This window comes from Saccopteryx leptura, chromosome 1 (assembly GCF_036850995.1).
Source record: "Saccopteryx leptura isolate mSacLep1 chromosome 1, mSacLep1_pri_phased_curated, whole genome shotgun sequence".
NCBI lineage: Eukaryota > Metazoa > Chordata > Mammalia > Chiroptera > Emballonuridae > Saccopteryx > Saccopteryx leptura.
In genome coordinates this window covers 171043832-171064110 of record NC_089503.1, presented here as the reverse complement: position 1 = coordinate 171064110, position 20279 = coordinate 171043832, and the positions used below count along the sequence as shown (strand labels likewise).

General features: G+C 39.5%; 1 protein-coding gene across 3 annotated transcripts in view; it reads left to right on the top strand.

Moving 5' to 3' along the window:
• Window positions 1-20279, top strand: part of GPATCH2 (G-patch domain containing 2) — a 125429-nt gene that overhangs the window by 3164 nt on the left and 101986 nt on the right. For 2 of the 3 annotated variants that reach the window (XM_066380142.1, XM_066380152.1), the window contains exons 2-5: window positions 4437-5156; window positions 10429-10490; window positions 14208-14390; window positions 14775-14854. In XM_066380142.1, coding sequence (XP_066236239.1) covers window positions 4437-5156; window positions 10429-10490; window positions 14208-14390; window positions 14775-14854 — 1045 coding nt within the window. Of the gene's footprint in view, window positions 1-4436; window positions 5157-10428; window positions 10491-14207; window positions 14391-14774; window positions 14855-14999; window positions 17042-20279 lie in introns of those variants that run through there. The other variant, XM_066380161.1, reaches the window with a different exon arrangement.

Genomic DNA, 20279 nt, shown 5'->3' with positions numbered 1-20279 from the left:
AAGAAAGAAGAGGGGGAAGGGTGGAGAAGCCAATGGGCGCTTTTCCTGTACGCCATGCCCTGACCGGGAATTGAACCTGGGCCTTCACGCCTGGCCGACACTCTACCGCTGAGCCAAATGGCCAGGGCCTATAGTTTCATTCTTATTTGTTATTTTTGGGTTTCTTTTTAAGATCTGGAAAACTGCATAGTAAAAAATGTACATTTTTAAAATAATGGCTCTTTTTCTGTTGTCTTGAACTTACTGTCAGGTTTGTTGGAGTTACGTTTCTGTTTCAACAGTTAGGAATGAAGCAATGGCCAGTATGATTTTGGGCACAGAACTCATTAATCCTTGTATAGCAGCCCTATATATGGCAATCTGGAAACCTTTAAACCATCTTCAATAGTATGCCCTCAACTGACACTTTTACTTGACTAAAAAGTTAAGAGAACAGTGTTATCTAACTTGTTAATGTGACAAATTTTGAAATCTGGATTGCCTAAATTTTTAGTCAAGTTATATTTTTCCTTGGCTGTTTGTTCACTTATTTAGTCATTCATTAGTTTGTTTATCCAAAATATTTTTTTTAACATCTGTGATGTGTATAGGATCATGCTTGTAGTTAACATTCAGTTGCCTTCGTTCTCATTGCTAGTCTAGGAAATCAGAATGTATTATGTATTAAATACATATTGAGCAGTTACTATGTATAAGCAGTGAATAAGACTAATTTCCTGCATATAGAAGGTTGCTTAGATGCTCTCTAATATCTGGATGTTGACAGGAACTGGAATGAATTATCTTTTAGGGTCTAACTTTTTTTTTAGACTTTGATATTATTTCATTCATGCAGTTTTCTATTCAGTAATTTACATTTTGAAAGTGATTAGAATATAAGGAAAAAAGTTCTGCATGATTCTTGAGGTCATTAATGAAGTCACAAAAAATCAAAAATATGTTCTTCAAATTTAAATAATAAAGGAGTTTGCCTAATTAGATCACTATTGGAAAGTAGCCTTAGATGTTTTCCTTTAAAGCCACTTGTGGTTTGTTTTGCACTGATTTGCTAGGATAAGGAGGAAACCAGCTTTTGGAGTGTTCCTGTGGTGACAAATGTCAGGGAGTGGCAGCTGCCAGCAGCACCTCCAATTGTGCACAAGTTAGTGGAGTTTTTGTGTGATTATGGGAAATGCGGGTTCTGGTGTGGCGCTCTGTGTGCCTCTTAATTTGAAAGAATGATTTTCTTTAATTTTTTTCTTACTATCTGTATTTTGTTAAGATAGGAGTAGGTCAGCATTAATTTTTTTTTAACTTGGAATTCTGTTGTTGCTGATATTGTTTTAAGATCTTTGGAGTCTTTAAGAAGTCCCTGAATTTCTTGAAATTGTATGCAAGATTTTTGTAAATGTCTATTATTTCTACTTTCCCCAACGTTGAGAGTGGTTCAAGACCTCAAGAGAGACTGAAGGCTTTTGATTTTATTATGGTATCATCAGGAGTCCTAATATGGTTATACGTTTAAAGCACACTGATTTGCTATCTCAGTGACCAGTTTCTCTTATTTGTAGATAACCTCGAACTAACACTTCTGCTGAAAGTTGAAATAACTACTCTTACACCCATATTATAGAATTCCTTCAAGGTAGAAATTGTACCCATTCTTATGTTGAATAAACAACCTGAAAATAAGGATTTTTTTCAAGGTTATGTGGCTAACGAATATCATAGAACATAGCTTCCAAACCCAGCCTTGACACCCACCCCCATGTCCTCTCCAGCTTCCTCCCAGTCTTCATTCCCATGGAGAACTGTATTCCCTATTTATTGCTTAATGTTAATGTAATGTTATAATTATTTAAATGTTTCACATGATGGTCTCTTACAGTGACTAAGTTTCTGTCATGTCACTCCAGAACCAAGGATACCGGGTTGTCTTTTAGACAAAGAATCCTTATTATAATACTTGTTAAGCTGGCTTTCAGCAAATCTTTTAAAGGTGCAATATTATATTCAAATATTACAGGTCTTTCAGACTTACATTTCTTCCAAAGAGATAGTGTTAAAAGGAAAAAACAAAATATCTAATGCAATACAGGGAAAACAAAATGGCGATCACTACCACACAGGTAAAGGAGAAGGACCCACTTGGCTGGCTCATCAGTATAGTCAGAATTGTAGCCCTTATTCTGGCGTAATGCCAGTTTCTATTTTTCTCTTACCCTAATGCAGTGTTCTGGACCTGAATAATATATAGAACCCTTTTAAAGAAAGAAATTTTAGTGGGCTTCCAGAGTCCATTTATATATCTGTATTCCTATTGTTTTTTAAAAACATATGTGTTCCTGGAGGCTCTTTATTTCAAATTCCATAGGAGACAGATCTGGAAAATATGAACTCATGGAGATGGAAAGACATCGTTTCTCAGTTGCTCACAGTGCACAATTTGCTGACCACTATAGCACTGGTTCTGAAATTTAGCCCGCTTCCACCACCTGTCCTGCCCTGTACCTGTGTTGACTCAGGCCTCTCTTCCCCTTTTTCTGTTCTAAGGAACACAGTGCCTGAGTGTGGGTCTTTTGGCTTTACATATATAATATGTATATCAGAACTGTCTCAGCAATTAGACTAGTACCACCGTCTGCTGAATCAATCACAAATGATGCCCACTGGACACTGGGATCGTGTAACTGACTTCTGGCTGTTGTTGGGGGAGCGCTCGGGCTCTGGAACCAGACTGCTGAGTTGGACTATGTCTCTGCCACTTTGAGCAAGCTGCCCCTAATCTCCGTCTCCGTGTCTTTCATCTACTGCCTCATAGATTATTGAGAAAGAACTCAGGTAACACTTAGACGTGGGCCTGTCACCTAGTAAGTCTTCAAGGGTTAGAAGCTGGCATTGCCTTGTAAGTGGTAAGCCCAATGACTCATGATGTGTTTGTTTTCAGGTTAACATTCAAGTGAAAAGACAAAGTTGAAAGTTGTAGGGCGGTTGCCAGTGTCTGAAATTATAGACTATAGAGAATATGTAAAGCAGAGGTCAGCAAACTATGGGCTGCCATCCCTTGGTTTTGTAAGTAAAATTTAATTAGAACCCATCCATTCATGTATTGCCTAAGGCACTGTTCCCCTTATGATGGTGGAAGCCGAGTGCTTTTGACAGAGACCCAATGACCTGCAGAGCCTAAAATGCTATGTTGCTATTTATAGAAAAGCATGCCTACCCCTGCTATGGACTCTAGACATTATATAATCCTCTGTAATTAGAATGTATTTTGATCCCTAAGTGCTTGTAGAAATCAGCTTGAGAAACGATTATTCGTGACCTTTACGTGAAAGGTGCATATTTGAACTACCTATCCTTTTTAGAAAATAAAATCAGAATCCTTGGCCCTCTATCACATCAACTGATTTAGAATCTTTGAATGTTAGGTTTGGAAAGAACCAGTATAATTTATAAAAGTTCCCAAAGAATACTGATGTTTATCCTTTCTGACTTGTGGATGATTTTTTCACTGATAATATAGTCCAATGGTTTCTGTTTATTTTAATTCAAATTAAAAAAAAAAGCCAAGAGGCTGCTTCAGATGAACTATGAGCAAAATGATGGGCCTTTTAAAACAGCGAGGCTGCAGTCTGAATTTGAACGTCCTTTCTGAGTCACTGGGTTATGAGATTAGTGTGGTATAAATGCATGCCGTGTGTGGGATTAAACTCTTTTTGCCTATATCACAAATCTTGAGAGGGCCTGTCAGTCTTCCCATCCACCTGGCATATCATGGCCCTGACTTAGAGCATGTGGTGAGGAGAGGCTTGTATGCCTCCTTCTTGGACATGGGCGGGCAGGGCACTGAGAAAGTACTCTATATGTCTGATCGAGGACCACTGGCTCGACAGAAAGAACAAGAGTAGACTCAAGAACAGTTCTATAAGCAGAAATAACTTTTCCATAATGATACAGTAAAAATATAAAATTACTGAGACCTTTTGTTGCTCCTATTATGCTCACTCTATCTTGACGTAATTCCTACATGTTATAAAAGAACTTTTATCAGAGCCCTGGACAGGTAGCTTAGAGAGTCATCTGGAAAAACCAAGCTTGCAGGTTTGATCCCCGTTCAGGACACATGGTGGAAGCAACCAGTGAATGCACAACAAAGTGGACCAAATGAATGTTTCTCTGTGTGTGTGTCAAACTCAATCAAAATAAATAAATAAACAAATAAAAAATAAAAATTAAAAGGAACTATACAAGAAAAAGGAACTTAAGATAGATGAGTCAGAATATTTGACACTCTAGTATCTTGGATAAGAAAATTTAATAGCTTTTAAGACTTTCTTTGCAGGAACTATTAATTTTAGTCTGATTTAGAGTGAACTGTCTTTTGTAATAAGTTAGGTTACTGTGGTTAATGTTATTTTTCTCTCCTTTATTTTTTCTTGCTTGGAAAAACGTAGGCATTTCCGCCGGACCATGGAGGAGCTGGTACATGACCTGGTCTCAGCGTTGGAGGAGAGCTCGGAGCAAGCCCGGGGCGGCTTTGCAGAGGTGGGGGACCATGCGCGCATCCTGTCCTGCCCCCTGAAGCGCCAAGCACGGAAAAGGCGAGGGAGGAAGCGGAGGTCGTACAACGTCCACCACCCCTGGGAGGCCGGGCACTGCCTGAGTGAAGGCTCCGATTCCAGTTTAGAAGAACCAAGCAAGGACTACCGGGAGAACCATAACAGTAACAAGAAGGACCACAGTGACTCAGACGACCAGATACTGGTGGCAAAGCGCAGGCCCTCGTCTGCCTTGAATACCAGCGTTCGTGGGAAGCGGCCCCTGTGGCATGAGGCAGACTTTGTGGCGGACAGCCTGGGCAACAGCAGGACCCTGCGCCGCAGGAGGAAGGTGAAGCGCATGGCCCTGGACCTGCCTCACGACCTCTCCAGCAAACGGGCCATGACCCAGCCCCCCGAGGGCTGTCGGGACCAGGACATGGACCATGACAGAGCTTGCCAGTACCAAGAGTTTACCAAAAACAAAGTCAAGAAGAGGAAACTGAGGATCATTAGACAGGGACCCAAAATCCAAGATGAAGGAGTGGTTTTAGAGAGTGAAGAGCTAAGCCAGCCCGGCAAGGACAAGATGGACTATGAAGAGCAGAAGGTCTCCGACGAGCTCATGAGTGACAGGTGACTTTTCTCTTTCCTAAATATAGAGATAAGTGTCTACATATGTAGTTTTGTGGCTGAACGTGTTTTGTGTTTTAATCAATTCTATTTAATATAACTATTCTATTAGTGCCATTACTGTGTTACCATGGTCATATTTTCTTATAATTTATAATGTTTAGCACAAAGCAGAACTGTTTATTTGATTTCTACAAAGTCTTTTGATTGTGCAGACTGACTTAGTTTTTCAGCTATGAAAAGATGTGCATTTGAATAATGGCAAATCTGTCACCCTTAGAGTTCGGTTTATAATTATATATTTAATTATAGACTTTTAGTATTTGGTTCTCTTTAGTTTCACAATTTGTAAGTTTATTGTGATTACTGAGAATCAAAAGTTGATACCACTTCAAACATGTGTGGCTGAATACTTGAAGTCTGTACTTTTCTTGGAATTCTTGTCCCTTACAAATTGTAAAACCCAGTTCGCAGCCTAGAACACCTGGTGTTGTCATTAGATAAATGAGAAAAGCAGTGGTCCTTTGAAAGTTAGCGTGACCTACCCATTCTGAAAAGCAGGTACGCCGCAAAGATGAGTACTACTTTAACAGCATCAGAGGGGTAAGTGTTTTTTTTTTTTTTGCATGGAGGTTATACTACTTACAGGAAATGGGAAACTGAGCACTTCATCCTTTCAAGTGTGTCCTTAAAACCAAATCAGAACTCTGATGCAGAGGACACATCCCTTAAAAATGGTCTGGGAGAGAGTACTTGATTTTTAATTTGTAGGGCTGGCATTTTAATCGTATGGATTGTGAGCTATTGAATACACACACACAGACACACACACACAATTTGTTTTTGCTAGTAAATATGACTATGATTGCAGATATGAGCAGGACCTGGTAAAATTTTATAGAATGGCCCTTTTGTTAGAGGTGGTTTACTATTCACACAATTTTTCTACAGAAGTAAAAATTACCTAAGATGGTGTTTCAGGAGGGCTTTGGAAAGTTGACAGTATCTGCTTCCTTCCAAGAAAGCTGTCGTTTCCCTGCCAGACCGAGAACTCTTTGTGTGCCCCGTGTGTTAGCGTTGGGACGCTCTTGCTCACTTTGTGGGCGGAGGGTGTGGCTGCGAAGATGAGTATTCACTTTGGGATTACTCATCGATTACCTGCTTTCTGGATTGATTGTGCCAGCCCCTCTTTTTATTGATGTCTGCGTTTTTACTGACAGACATCTATCCTGGAAGAGAAGTGAGATGAAACTCCCTTTATTTCTTTTCATTGTGAAAAGCACTTGGATACCTAAGATCTGATCGGGTTACCCAGCCATCACCTTGTCCAGATACCACTTTCCATAGAGGACGTCCTCACTCTTAAATAAATTAAAACACTTTTTTTCCCTCTCATTTTAAAGCTACCTATATAACTAATTTTTCTTGTTACTAATTTAAAAGTTAGCTGCATATTCCTAAAGACTGCTAAATAATTAAGGTATTTTCCCAAGTTAAGTTTTTTGAGACTACTTTCAAAGCTCTTCAACCATAAAAAGCGATATATGTCTTTGGAACTGATTTATAAACAAGACTTGAACTATTTCACTCCATGTGCATGATGTAACAAAACTTGAGTCACTGTGTGTTCACTCTTCATCTAGTACCAAGACTAATGATGGGACAGACCCTGCTTTCTGCAGCTTCATAAGCTGACAAGCAGTGGGGGACAGAGAGTGTTCTCAGTGGAAGGCGTGGTGAGGCAGGCCTCCTGGCAGTGCTGTGAGTTAAAGCAGCACTGGGCCTCTGGGATACTGATGGAGTGGAGAGGGCCGAGGGGAGTGGCCTTCCTGGGTAGAGGGAACAGTGGTCACACGGTCAGGTGTGGGTGGTGAGGCACGTGTCTGAGCAAGTCCATGTGGTTCACTCTTACTGGAATAGAAAGTGGGGTGAGGCCACAGCAGTAAGCAGGTCTCTAAGGCCTCCAGGGCTAAGGGAAATGGTTTGAATTTCCTCACATCCATAATGGGGAGTTGGTGGAGAAACTCAGTGAGATTTGCATGTTATCATTTAGAGATATGTGTTATCAAGGTAACAAATGATCCTGACAACTGTGAACTTTGTGCAGCCTTCACTGACCTCCAGCCAGCAGTAAGTGGGAGGTGAATTGTGGCAGTGATAGCAGGGAGTGACTGTCAGAGCTGGAATCCTGGGAGGCAGCCTGAGTATGTCGGAAGGATGAAGGGGAAAGAGGACTCTCCAGACATCCAGGTTTCAAGAAGAGGAAACCCAGGAAATGAACAGATTGGGGCAGGAAGGTGGGATTAGTATCCATATGTTAATTCCACAAACCTTCTTGTAATATCTCAGCATACTGCGTAATAAAAGTCATACTAAAAAAAGTGGGAAGAGGTGTCCTTGCAGCTAAGCCGTAATAGCCAACCAGATGCTGAAAATGAAAAGTGTCCCTTCCATTGAAGTTCCTGTTCTGACTTACTGGACACGTCAACAGCTGCAGGATATGCTGGGACCATCTAGGTAGATGCCGTGAGGTGGACTGGAAATAGGAAACAATGTTTAAAACTCATGTCAAAAAGATCTAAGAGCTGGTCTTAGAGCAGGGGTCCCCAAACTACGGCCCGCGGGCTACATGCAGCCCCCTGAGGCCATTTATCCGTCCCCTCGCTGCACTTCCGGAAGGGACACCTCTTTCACTGGTGGTCAGTGAGAGGAGCACATATCACTTGTTACGGCTAGCAGTGACAAATAGGGAACCGGATATTGACCATCTCATTAGCCAAAAGCAGGCCCATAGTTCCCATTGAAATACTGGTCAGCTTGTTGATTTAAATTTACTTGTTCTTTATTTTAAATATTGTATTTGTTCCTGTTTTTTTTTTTTTTTTTTTTTTTTTAACTTTAAAATAAGATATGTGCAGTGTGCATAGGGATTTGTTCTTAGTTTTTTTTATAGTCCGGCCCTCCAGCGGTCTGAGGGACAGTGAACTGGCCCCCTGTGTAAAAAGTTTGGGGACCCCTGTCTTAGAGGATTCTGATTCCCTGGTATCTCTGACAAGAGTTGGTAGGCAGGGAGGGGTGGGAGAGGTGAGGGGGATACCACTAGGAGAGAAAAGATAAAATCACCAGAGATGGGGAGGGAAAGAATTGAGGTGGGGGTCCACTCATAGGGAGCCTTGAAATCTAAACCAAATGCAACTAGAGTGCAGAAGGCATTTCAGATCTTCAGTGGAAGACCAGTAAGACTATTTAGATCTACAGAAAAGTTGCAGAGATAGTGCAAAGCTCCTGTATACCCTGTTTCCATAGACCCCACGCCCAGTTTTCCCTGTTATTAATACTGGAGGTGACTGTGGCTCATTTGTCAGAATTAATGAGCCAAAGTTGGCACATTATTAAGGAAAGTTAATACTTTATTAGAATTTCCTTTATTTTTATTTAATGTCCTTTTTCTGTTACAGGATCCCATCCAGGATATCACATTATTTTTAGTGAACCCGGTTGTTATGTAGACTGTATTAGAGGGGGAAACTGAACTCAAGAGAGATTAGAAGACCATTGCACCATAAATAAATAAATAAATAGCACCTAGATTCACAGTCCTTTCTCTGCAAATCTGAATTCTGAAAGCTGTGAAAAAACTAATTAATTTGTGGCCAGGCCTAACTTGACCCATATTTAATGTACATATTCATTCATCCAATTGAAAAAAATCTATTCATGTGTTTGATTCTGGAATGCTACCCCAGACCCATCTTAGGCATTGTAGAACATAACCTTTCGAAAATTAGAAGAATTCTGAATTTTAAATAAATTTTGATTCAAGGGATGTAGTTAAAGAATAGTGAGCCTGGGTTTGTACACTGAGGCCCTTCTTTATTAGGGTTGCATTGATGGGGCAGACAGGAAAGCACTAGTCGGTCACAGATGAGAAACTCAGTAGTAGTTTGGACAGCTCAACGACAAAAAGATAACGTTTGTTTCCATACTCCAGCATCACTATATACCAAACGTATGTGTTTGTATATAAGAAAGTATGCATTTGATGCTCTTAGTAGTATTTTCTCATTAACTAACACTTGAGCAGTGTAGAGAGCTTTGTACATTCGCTTAATTTGAAAAAAGTTGGAGGCAAAGGAACTAAATCAGAGTTCCCTGGGAAAATGTGTCACTTAAACCCCTATAGTTGTTGATATCAATTTATTTTAAAACCCAAACAAAATGAGATATTTTATGTTCAGAAAATGTATATGGATTTAGATGTCATCTACAATTTTAATCCTAAGGTCTCAGTTTAAATATTTAAAATAGATTGGGATGCTCTTTTCAAAATAAGTTGGATTACAGAGTTCTACATGTTAATGAAAAATAATAATATAAAAAATTCGCTGGGGCAATTTTCTGATAGGAAAATTAAGAATTATAATAAAGCGCAAGTACATGAGAAATTTTAAACACCAATATTCTTTAGAGGCCAAACCTCTCATCATATGACTTGTGGGTTTTTAACGAACTATATTATCACTTAAGCATTGCTTTTTATTAGAACGAATGGTGTGGTTTATTCATGTCATTTGAATATCTCTTTATTTTAATCTGTATGTTAATTTTGACTCATCATGATGTAGACATCAGTGGACGTAATGAGAACCTGTTATTTTTGCACACACCCTCCTTTCTGTTGGCAGTGTTCTTTTTTGCTTAGATTTTGATTTAAAGGATTGCTTACCGTTAACCAACTTTTTTCTCCCTTGCCAAATGATAGAGCTGTTGTGAATCCTTCAGGAATGCCTTTCCTAGAATAGTTGCAAATGTGGTCCTGAAAAGTCATTCTTTGCCGGTCCTTGTATGTACTTCACATGCTGCAGAGAGGCTTAGGCTGCCTTTGGTTGAGACCCCTCCCCCGTTTTGCTGAGCAGTGGTGCCTCAGCCCAGGCTGAAGCCTGTGGCCTGAGCTGGGAGCAGGGAGCCTTTAATGAGAGCAGGTAATAAAACGCATCAATTATGTCGGCACCTCCTTGCAGTCCCATCTGGCTTACTGTCAGGGTCCCATTAGATTCCTGTGGTTTTATGTGCCAAAAATAATACGTTCGGTAGCAAATGGAACCAGGATGTTTGCAGTGTGATTAAAAAATATCATCTTATTTTCTTTCAGATCTTTGTCAGGCCTAAAGTTCCACCCCCGAGTAGCCAGGTCATTTTAAAATTTTACAAGTGGGAGATCAATTGTTCTTTTGATCTTTTTATTTTACTGTATTTTTCTCTTCCCTTATTACAGTGATTCCAGCAGCCTCAGCAGCACTGACGCTGGTCTGTTTACCAATGATGAGGGAAGGCAAGGTACTGAAATGTCATTTTTTTCTCTCTTTGGGAAAATGTCTTTAATGTAAAGTTGCATTTATTATGAGTTATTAATCGTTGAGTTGACCACTGCAGTCCATTTACCTTACACATACTCTTTAGTGGACGGGGGCTTAGTTCTCCAACATGCTATGAAAGTGGCCCGTCTTCATGACCTGAAGTAATTGATTGTCTCCAAAAGCCAGTATGTGGAGCTAACACTATTAAGGAAGATCTTTCTTGAGGAAGTGAGTTTGCTTCTTTCAGTCTTTTCAGTTTTGTCTCTGAGCAAGCTCACGGACACGGATTCTTCTTCTCCACCTGCTTTCAAGTGGGTTTCCTTGGGGTGAAGCATTTATAAAGTTGGATTTACAAGTCATTAGTCATTTTCATTCAGCTGTGACATTTAGCCCTACTACCCAGTTTCTGATTAGACTGTTTTCATAAATTCAGTGTTGTGAACTGTTAAATATGAATGTTTAACAGTTTTCCGTCTTTGAAATTTCCTGCAGCTTTTCATACTTGAGCATGGCATTGTTTCAAAACCACCTGTCCTGGAAGCTTGTATGAAAACCTCAATAAGGGGCAGCAGGTATCCCTGCAAGTACTTAATACTCAAACGTTAGCTTCATTTCTCAGGAATCTTTAGAGGAAATTAGTAAATTCTTATTTATTTATTTATTTTATATTTTTACAGAGACAGAGAGAGGGATAGACAGGGACAGACAGACAGGAACGGAGAGATGAGAAGCATCAATCATTAGTTTTTCGTTGCACGTTGTGACACCTTAGTTGTTCATTGATTGCTTTCTCATATGTGCCTTGACCGTGGGCCTTCAGCAGACCGAGTAACCTCTTGCTCGAGCCAGCGACCTTGGGTCCAAGCTGGTGAGCTTTTGCTCAAACCAGATTAGCTCGCGCTCAAGCTGGCAACCTTGGGGTCTCGAACCTGGATCCTTGTCATCCCAGTCCAACGCTCTATCCACTGCACCATAGCCTGGCCAGGCAGAAATTAGTAAATTCTAAGGGAAAGAGCAGAATTTATTATTTTTAAAATTTGTTATTAAATGGTCATGTTTTCTTATTTATAAACCATTTGTCCTGGATAAACAAGTACATAACTTTTAAAGGCCTTAGACTTTTAAACTTGAGACTTGCTGAAAGGTGGCTGAAAGCTGGGGCTAACATATACCTAAATGCTGGTTAAAATACATGTCTCTCCAAAGTTACATTACAAACGTTGACTTCAGTAATGAAATTAAGTGAAAAACATTTTTAAAAATATCATTTCGATAAGCCTTTTAATCTTTTAAAAAACACTGAGTGGCTTAGAATGAAAGGCTGGCATCTGTTGCTGGCTTTCTGTGTCTCACAGTGTCTGTGCTTTCTGTGTTTTCCTTTAAATTACTTTTTCACTTCCTATTTCATTCTTAAAACATTCCTATGAGATTTTTTTTTTTAAGAGGATGAACCTAGGCTAAAAGAGTTGAAGTAATTTCCCAATGTTAGAAAACACTAGAATTCTTATTGGTCTGTCTGACTTAAGAGCCCAAGTCCTTAATCTTTAGCTAATTGATTTCCCTGTTATGAAGAAGGTTGTACACCACATCAAAAATAAAATAACATTTTTTTATTATAATGCTTTCTTAATTGAAATTAAGATCTAGGGTAGTCACTTATAAGGGACTCCCTTTCTTTTCCTATGCTTGTACCTAATCTGTGAAATTTTAATATAAAAATCAGTAAAAGTACAGAAGGAGATATACACATAAAACAATATACAGACGATGTATTATAGAGCTGTATCCATGAAACCTGGGCAATTTTATTAACCAGTGTCACACCAATACAGTCAATAAAATAAAATTAATAAAAGCACTGATATTTATGTGTTTAAAATTGTGCTTTCTTTTAAATAAATCCACGAATTTTTATTAAATTCTATGAAGTAAATTGGTGATTCCGGTTTTCCAAATACTTTATGTTTTTTTGCTCCCTTATAATTTAAAATATAGCTGTTTCCCCTAAAATCCTTTTCAGTTGAAACTTAAGATTTCTTTTAGTTTGCATTTTAAAATATTTGTAGTGGGAGATTTTTGAAATGAGAAATCTCTTTTGTAAAAGGGAAAAAGTTTGTGGCAGTTGTGATGACCCTCTTCAAAACCAGAATTAGTAGTTTTCCTAAGAATCATGTATGTATATCAGATCATCTTCAAAAGGCTGTTCATCTCTTATTTTTCAAAGCCATCTGCCTTCGTTTGCATTTTTTTCTCTTTTTACATCTCTTTATTATTCCTTAGTTTAAAAATACAAAATACTGTTGATTCACACCGTGGGCACATTTTATTTTATTTTATTTTTATTTATTTATTTATTTATTTTGTACTTTTCTGAAGCTGGAAATGGGCAGAGACAGTCAGACAGACTCTCGCATGTGCCTGACCGGGATCCACCCGGCACGCCCACCAGGGGCTATGCTCTGCCCACCAGGGGGCGATGCTCTGCCCCTCCTGGGCGTCGCTCTGCCGCAACCAGAGCCACTCTAGTGCCTGGGGCAGAGGCCAAGGAGCCATCCCCAGCGCCCGGGCCATCTTTGCTCCAATGGAGCCTTGGCTGTGGGAGGGGAAGAGAGAGACAGAGAGGAAGGAGGGGGTGGGGGTGGAGAAGCAAATGGGTGCTTCTCCTATGTGCCCTGGCCGGGAATCGAACCCGGGTCCCCCGCACGCCAGGCCGACGCTCTACCGCTGAGCCAACATTTTAAACTGACTTTTCCATTGGTCATTAGTCCCTTGTTTTCCTAATGGGTATTCTCAAAGGTACAGTGAAGAGTGTTCTGTCTTCGAAACCCCTTGCGATAGACCAGGATAGCTTCTTTGTAAACTCTGTGCCATTGTCACTTTCCATTTAAAATCAACTTCTTCACAGCCATTTCCTAATGAACTTAATCAGATTAATTTCATTTAGTCACATCTGTTCATGATTGTTTCCCCTTTTACACTCCATAGAAATCCTGGAATGAAGCTAATATATGCCATTATCAGCTGCAAAGACCAAGTTCCCCAGTTTTATACTTTTCATTCCCAGTAGGAGATGAAGGCTCGTTTTTCCTTAATGTGGGAAGGATCATAGCTTGAGTGGATTTCCCTACAGTTCAGCCAAAAGATGACCCGGTTTATTATTGTTTTTCACATTTTACATTCATTCTAAAATATAACATTTTGTTTTTGTTGATGGTAGTTTTTGTTCCAGTGTTAAAAAAACAAAACATTCTTAATTGAAGCCGTGAGATAGAATAAAAAGGTTTTTTTTTATAGACTATATGTTTGTCAGATAAAATACAGGTGCCCAATTAAATTTAAATTTTAGATAAATAACAATTTGTTTGTGTGTGTGTGTGTGTGTAAGTACGTCCCACACAGTATTTTGACACACTCAGATTAAAATTCTACACAAGTACTGTATACAGGGTGGGGCAGAAGGAGATTTACAATTGTTTGTATGAATAATAATACAATAATTAATGAATGATAATACATGAATCAACTCTGTATTGCGTGTACCCATAACTGTAAATCTCCTTTCACCCCACCATGCATTTATATTAAAAATAATCGTTTGTCTGAAATTCTGATTTAATTGATGTCTCGTACTTTACCGTCTTTACCTGACCACTTTGTTGACCTAAGTCTTTGAGGGCTTTCTCTCGTGTCCCCACAGGTGATGACGAGCAGAGTGACTGGTTCTACGAGAAGGAGGCGGGGGGTGCTTGTGGCATCACTGGAGTCGTGCCCTGGTGGGAGAAGGAAGACCCGACTGAGCTGGACCACAGTGTCCCAGATCCCGTCTTTGAAAGTATCCTAACTGGTTCTTTCCCCCTTATGTCGCATCCCGGGAGAAGAGGTCAGTAGTGCATCCCGACGGGTGGGTATAGTGGGCTTGCGGCCGGTCTGGGACTAGCCATTGAGGAAGGAGGGCTAACGGGAAGGAAAGAACCTATATCTACATGTACCATGCTTTCAGATTAGAAAGGTTGACTTGCGTTTGTGCTGGGCCCATCAAGAGGAAGGAGAAGCCCTGATGCTTAAGTAAGCTATGGATGTGTGCTCACTGCCTTAGCGCCTTTCTGGGCATTGACTCTGGTCTTTTAAGGATGAGTCTTGCCTTTTCCCCACCACCATTCGAGCTGTTCTCTCTCTCTTACTTTTAAATTCTGTAATTGCTAGGATCTTATTCTATGGGCCTGTTATCATAAAATCTCCTAAATTTGGTACATTGCTTTTCTAGGTTTCCAAGCTCGACTCAGTCGTCTTCATGGAATGCCTTCCAAGAATATTAAAAAATCTGGAGGGACCCCAGCCACAATGGTAGGCATGCTTTCTCGTTTACTTTTTTGTCATGTTTGGAAATGTATTCATTTCTATGGAATAATAATTAAAAAAAAAAAAGCCACATCCTCATCCTTGATTCATATTCTAATGCCATACTTAAAAATAATCCATTTTTTTGTAGGCTACAAACTGGACCAGTGAGATTCCCCTATAAACCAAATCTTCCAATGCTAATAAATTAGTTACGTTTTGAACATCTGGGGAATGGCATTCGAGGGACCCTGGCTCCTGTCCTCTTCCCCGGGAGGAGTGTCACTGAAGTGAGAGCCCCTCTGATGGAAGGACGGGGCTGTTTTTGCTGGAGGACTGGTATTCTTCCTTTAGTCAGATGTGCACCTGGAGGGGAGGCTTTCTAGGCATCTAGGTGGGCCCAGGGTGGGTAGAAACTACTGTACATTTTATATATTTTTCTATTTTATGCTTTTCTTTTTCCTACATCGAAACCACTTGTGTATATCACTTGCTTTGCCAAACTGCTAACAAAAAGCTAGACAATTTAAAAAGTCCAGATATCGCATAAGTATTCCTTCATATTTATATTGTGACTAGTTAAGAATAAATTTTTACATGATCTGACTGTTGTAAATAAAACATGCGATGCACTGACATTGATGGTTCATTTTTAGAGAAATCTTATATAACCAGCATTATTTAAAATATTTGCATTTTACTCAGGGTATTTTAGCAAGGGCTATGATGAGTAGTAGGTAAGGTGTATCTTTTTTGCTAGAGTTTGTATTTTGTTTAAGTTTGCTTTCTATTTGGATATTCTGCTCTGTATTGCAAACTCATTGTATTTTATACTACAGTATTCATTGTACTGCAAACATCATCCTGGTTTTAAACTAGCCACCATGGTAACTGATCTTTGCTGCTGAATCATTGACTATTTATTAACTTTTAAATGATGTGTTTTGTCTGATACCTGAAACCAATCAAAATGATCATTTTGACCTAGAGCTTACTGAAATCATGTGAAAACTGATATTTGGACAAATACTGTATGACTGAGTCACACTGTCATGTTTAAAAATGAGAGCCGCGGGCACATGCTCAGACTGACAGGCCAGGTGTCACTGTGTCAGAAATCCTCTCGTGGGCCTGTCTTCACCAAGCGAAGGGAAAATGTAACATTCCTATGGATAGGGTATTTCAGACACTATACTACCTGCAGGCTATTTGAGTTTTTCAGAATGGTTACATTAAAACAATGGATATTTTTTATCAAGTTCCAATAATTGATGGAAACTGTGATTTAATACATGTATTTTTATATGATTGTATGGATTGTTAATTCAGCATTGAATGTCTAACTTAAATATGATGATTGGAAAAGAAACTTAAAGTTGGCATTTCCTCTACCCAAAGTTACTACAACCTGAAAGATTTCAGCAAAGGTATTACACGGCAATGTGTGACATTTTAGATTGCTTGTCCCAACGGGAGAGATTAAAAATGACAAAGTACAACTTTGAGTCTCTTTACCTCTTTACCTGTGCATATTTAAAGGGATATCTTAGAGGTACAATAATGTGGTGTTTCGTAATTGTAAGTAAGTCTTTTCTGTGCTATGTCCTTCGCAGTAAAAATTCATGACTTTTCTCCCCCAGAATTATATAAATGCTTTTATTTTGTATAATAACTGTCTTTTGGATCTGAACAAGTCACTTTAAAACCTTGGCCTATGAACTTTGCCTTACCAATCATGAATCTAGATGAACGCTATCTAATTCTTGGTTCCGTTTTACCTATTTTTATTTTTGGTTCACTGCTTGCTTGAGCATCACTGGGATTTGTAGCCCATTTTCTAGGCTTATTGCAATCTCGCTGTGGTATTTTATAGAAGCTATTACAACTGATAGGCTGGCTTCATGGTATTGATGATACATGGCTCAACCATAGGAAAAGCAGTCTTTCCTTCTAAATTGTAAAAAGGTGATTAAGTTTCACTTGATGGAGATATACTATAAATGTGTGTGTTTATCATGAAACCAGTGCATTGGGCCATAAACTGTATTCCTGGTCTACTTTTTTTGTATTCAGAATTTTACTGAAGACAATGCGTCTTTTCGGATTTCCTTTCTCTGAACCCTGAATTGTCCTTCTTTGGGTTTTTTAAGTACTGTAATCTTTTTTTTGTTTTCAATAAACTATCTGACTTGGGCAAGAAAGGTAAGAGATCCAGTTTGTGCTGCTATTTTAAAATCCCTATGCCACATGTTTTTGTTGTTGTTGTCCGTCTGTTTGCATTTTGAAAAATCTCGTTTTCAAAATCATAATCTCACAAAACACTCATCTTTTCACAGTCTGTGTGACACCCAGTGGTAAGAAATGAAATGTCATTCCTTCAATTTTCACATTGGAAAGGCAGGTTGTTTTTAAGAGAGATTAATTTTTGGAGCAAAGGGCTACACAGGTAGCTAGCGGCAAGCTGTCATAGAGAATGGCGACAAAGGGCTCTCTGTCTCAAACAGCAGAGTGAGGACTGCACAACGCAATGATGAGCTCTGAAGGGGATGACAGAAGGAGAACCTTGTGCTGAAATATTAATGCAAATATTGGGGGGTATGATTGGAATTTACATTATTCATCATAGTTCTCTTCTGCAAACACTGTGTTAGTGAATACTGGATTTGCTCCTAAGGGACAGAGAGAGACACGGTTAGGTTCCTGTGAGCCTCTGATCAAGACATTTTGATAAGTCGACCACTACATCATCCTGTCTCGTGTATGCGTGTTTAAAACACCTTACTTAATATATGTTGTGGATTCATTAGCCTGGCCGGCACCCTGTACCTCACGCCTGAACAAGGCATACCTAACACTCGTGTTCTCTCCGGAAGGTTTGTCGCAGCCTTCCTGTGCCGAGGACACCAGACAGCACTCAGCACTGTGCGTGGAGGGCGTCTGAAACACAGAGTCCCCAACAGAAAGCACAAAGGTGTGGAAAAATGTGATATGAAACAAATCACTAAAAGATCACTTGTTTGCAGTATCAGAGTGAGAACGGGCAGGCAGAGCGGTGCCTTATGGACCCACGAAAGGAGCGCACACCTGGTCAGTGACTCAGTCTTCCCTGCTCTGCTCCTGTCCAGGAATGACCATGGAACACTACGAGTGTTGATTTGGGGTGACAAATACATTTTAGCCAGTATGCAAACCTGCAGAGGCGGAATGTGGAACTAGGGATGCGCATTGACTGTTTAGTTTTGTAGAGAGCCAAGTGGTTTCGTAGAACGTTGACAGGTTTTGTAGCCAGACTTTTGTGAATCTCCACTGTGGTTCTTCTTTTTACTTGTAATTACAATTTGAATCTTATTTTATTTTCTCATAAAGAGACAAGAATTACTTTGCAGAAGTGTTACCAGGATTGAGTGAGGTTATGTTTACATGGTGGGTTCAGCATCCCCTCTGTCAGAGGATGTATAAGAAGTAAATGACCATTACTGTTATTGTTAGATACATTAGACACAGAAGTTCAAGACTTAGAGGACACTTGTTTCATGGGTCAAAGTACAGAACTTCAGACTTTAAAATTTTTCTGTTCATAGTTTATGTGAAATATGACTCGCCCTGGCCAGTTGGCTCAGCGGTAGAGCGTCGGCCTAGCGTGCAGAGGACCCGGGTTCGATTCCCGGCCAGGGCACACAGGAGAAGCACCCATTTGCTTCTCCACCCCTCCGCCGCGCTTTCCTCTCTGTCTCTCTCTTCCCCTCCCGCTGCCAAGGCTCCATTGGAGCAAAGATGGCCCGGGCGCTGGGCATGGCTCTGTGGCCTCTGCCTCAGGCGCTAGAGTGGCTCTGGTCGCAATATGGCGACGCCCAGGATGGGCAGAGCACCGCCCCCTGGTGGGCAGAGCGTCGCCCCTGGTGGGCGTGCCGGGTGGATCCCGGTCGGGCGCATGCGGGAGTCTGTCTGACTATCTCTCCCTGTTTCCAGCTTCAGAAAAATGAAAAAAAAAAAAAAAAAAGAAATATGACTCAATATTTAAAGTGCTTTATGTGGCAGCCTTTTCTTTCTATTTCTTTTATAACTCATTCATATCTTTGTCCTTTGATATGACCTGTGAATATTAATTTTGAATGAATTTTTAGATCAACAGTTACTGCATTAAATCCCAAAAGTTAATTGCAAACTAAACAACTGTCCTAAACACTTCCTTCCTCCCACCCCCAATTTTTAAGTTACTTATTAATAGAAAGATTCATTCTGTTTAGGAGGTTTGAGTCCACGGTTATCGTTTTATCCATGAAGGGTGAATGCAGAATTCCTGAGAATTTCATGTTGACAAGACTTAACCATTGATTGCTGTCCTTCTGTTCGAATAGAGACCCAGTTTATTGGGGCCCAACCAGTCTCTATTATTCAGCTCGTGTAGGGGAATTAAGCAGATGATAACTCCAGGGGGTATCCTGGGGCCATGGTCCAGAATTTGTACTCAAGTACAATACAGAACAATAATCTTTAGAATAGTGATCCACCCCAGAACCAGTTTGGAGAGGCTATATTTACAAAGTGACTCTGATTAAACTGATGTAATAATAGCATTTTAGTTAGCCAGGAATGGGATAACACACTCCTAGGCATCCTAATTAATCCATGCTTTCTGTAGGTGAGAGATTTTTATTATTATTATTATTATTTTTAACTGATGCTCTTTCAACAGGTGTTGCATTTATCTAAGCATTCAAGTTGATAAATCTCTTGAAATATAAGGAACTAAATGGGTCCATTTAAAATATATACCTGAAATCCAACATAGATATCATCATATAAGGGTTTTTGGATTCTATATAAAAATGTTATAGTTGTTTCTAGTTTTTCATATGGTTGTGATGAAGAAAAGGATGGTGGTGGTGATAGTTATTTTGTCAAAGAAAATGAACCTGACTTTTTATTTATACATGTTTATCAGGTTTAAATATCTGTGGAAAAATGTGATCATCAACCCTTAATCTAAATTGTCACGCTATACAAGTAAGCATACTGTTTATATTCAATAATACAGTAGCTACATCTGTTCAGAATCTTTAGTTCATTGTATAAGAGAAAAAGGGATATTGTCTATTTTTTTCTCCTTCTATGGAGTCACGGAAGGCCAGATTTCATGAATGGTATGTTGACAATGATAATGATTCTGTAATGATTTACTCTGTGTGTCTTGCTCAACCTGTATTCAATTGTTTCTTAGGATACTCAAGTAGGAATATTTAGTCTGATTTATAGCCTTTTACAGCAGAAGGGCCATTTTAAATGGATTCGGTTTAAATAAGGGAACTAGATAAGACATTTCTCTGGCAATTCTAAGATAAAGGAGAAATTTTATAACACAAAAATCTAAAATGGGTTTTAAAAATACACACAGCATATATCTTCAACGGAATCTGACCACGTGCTAGCT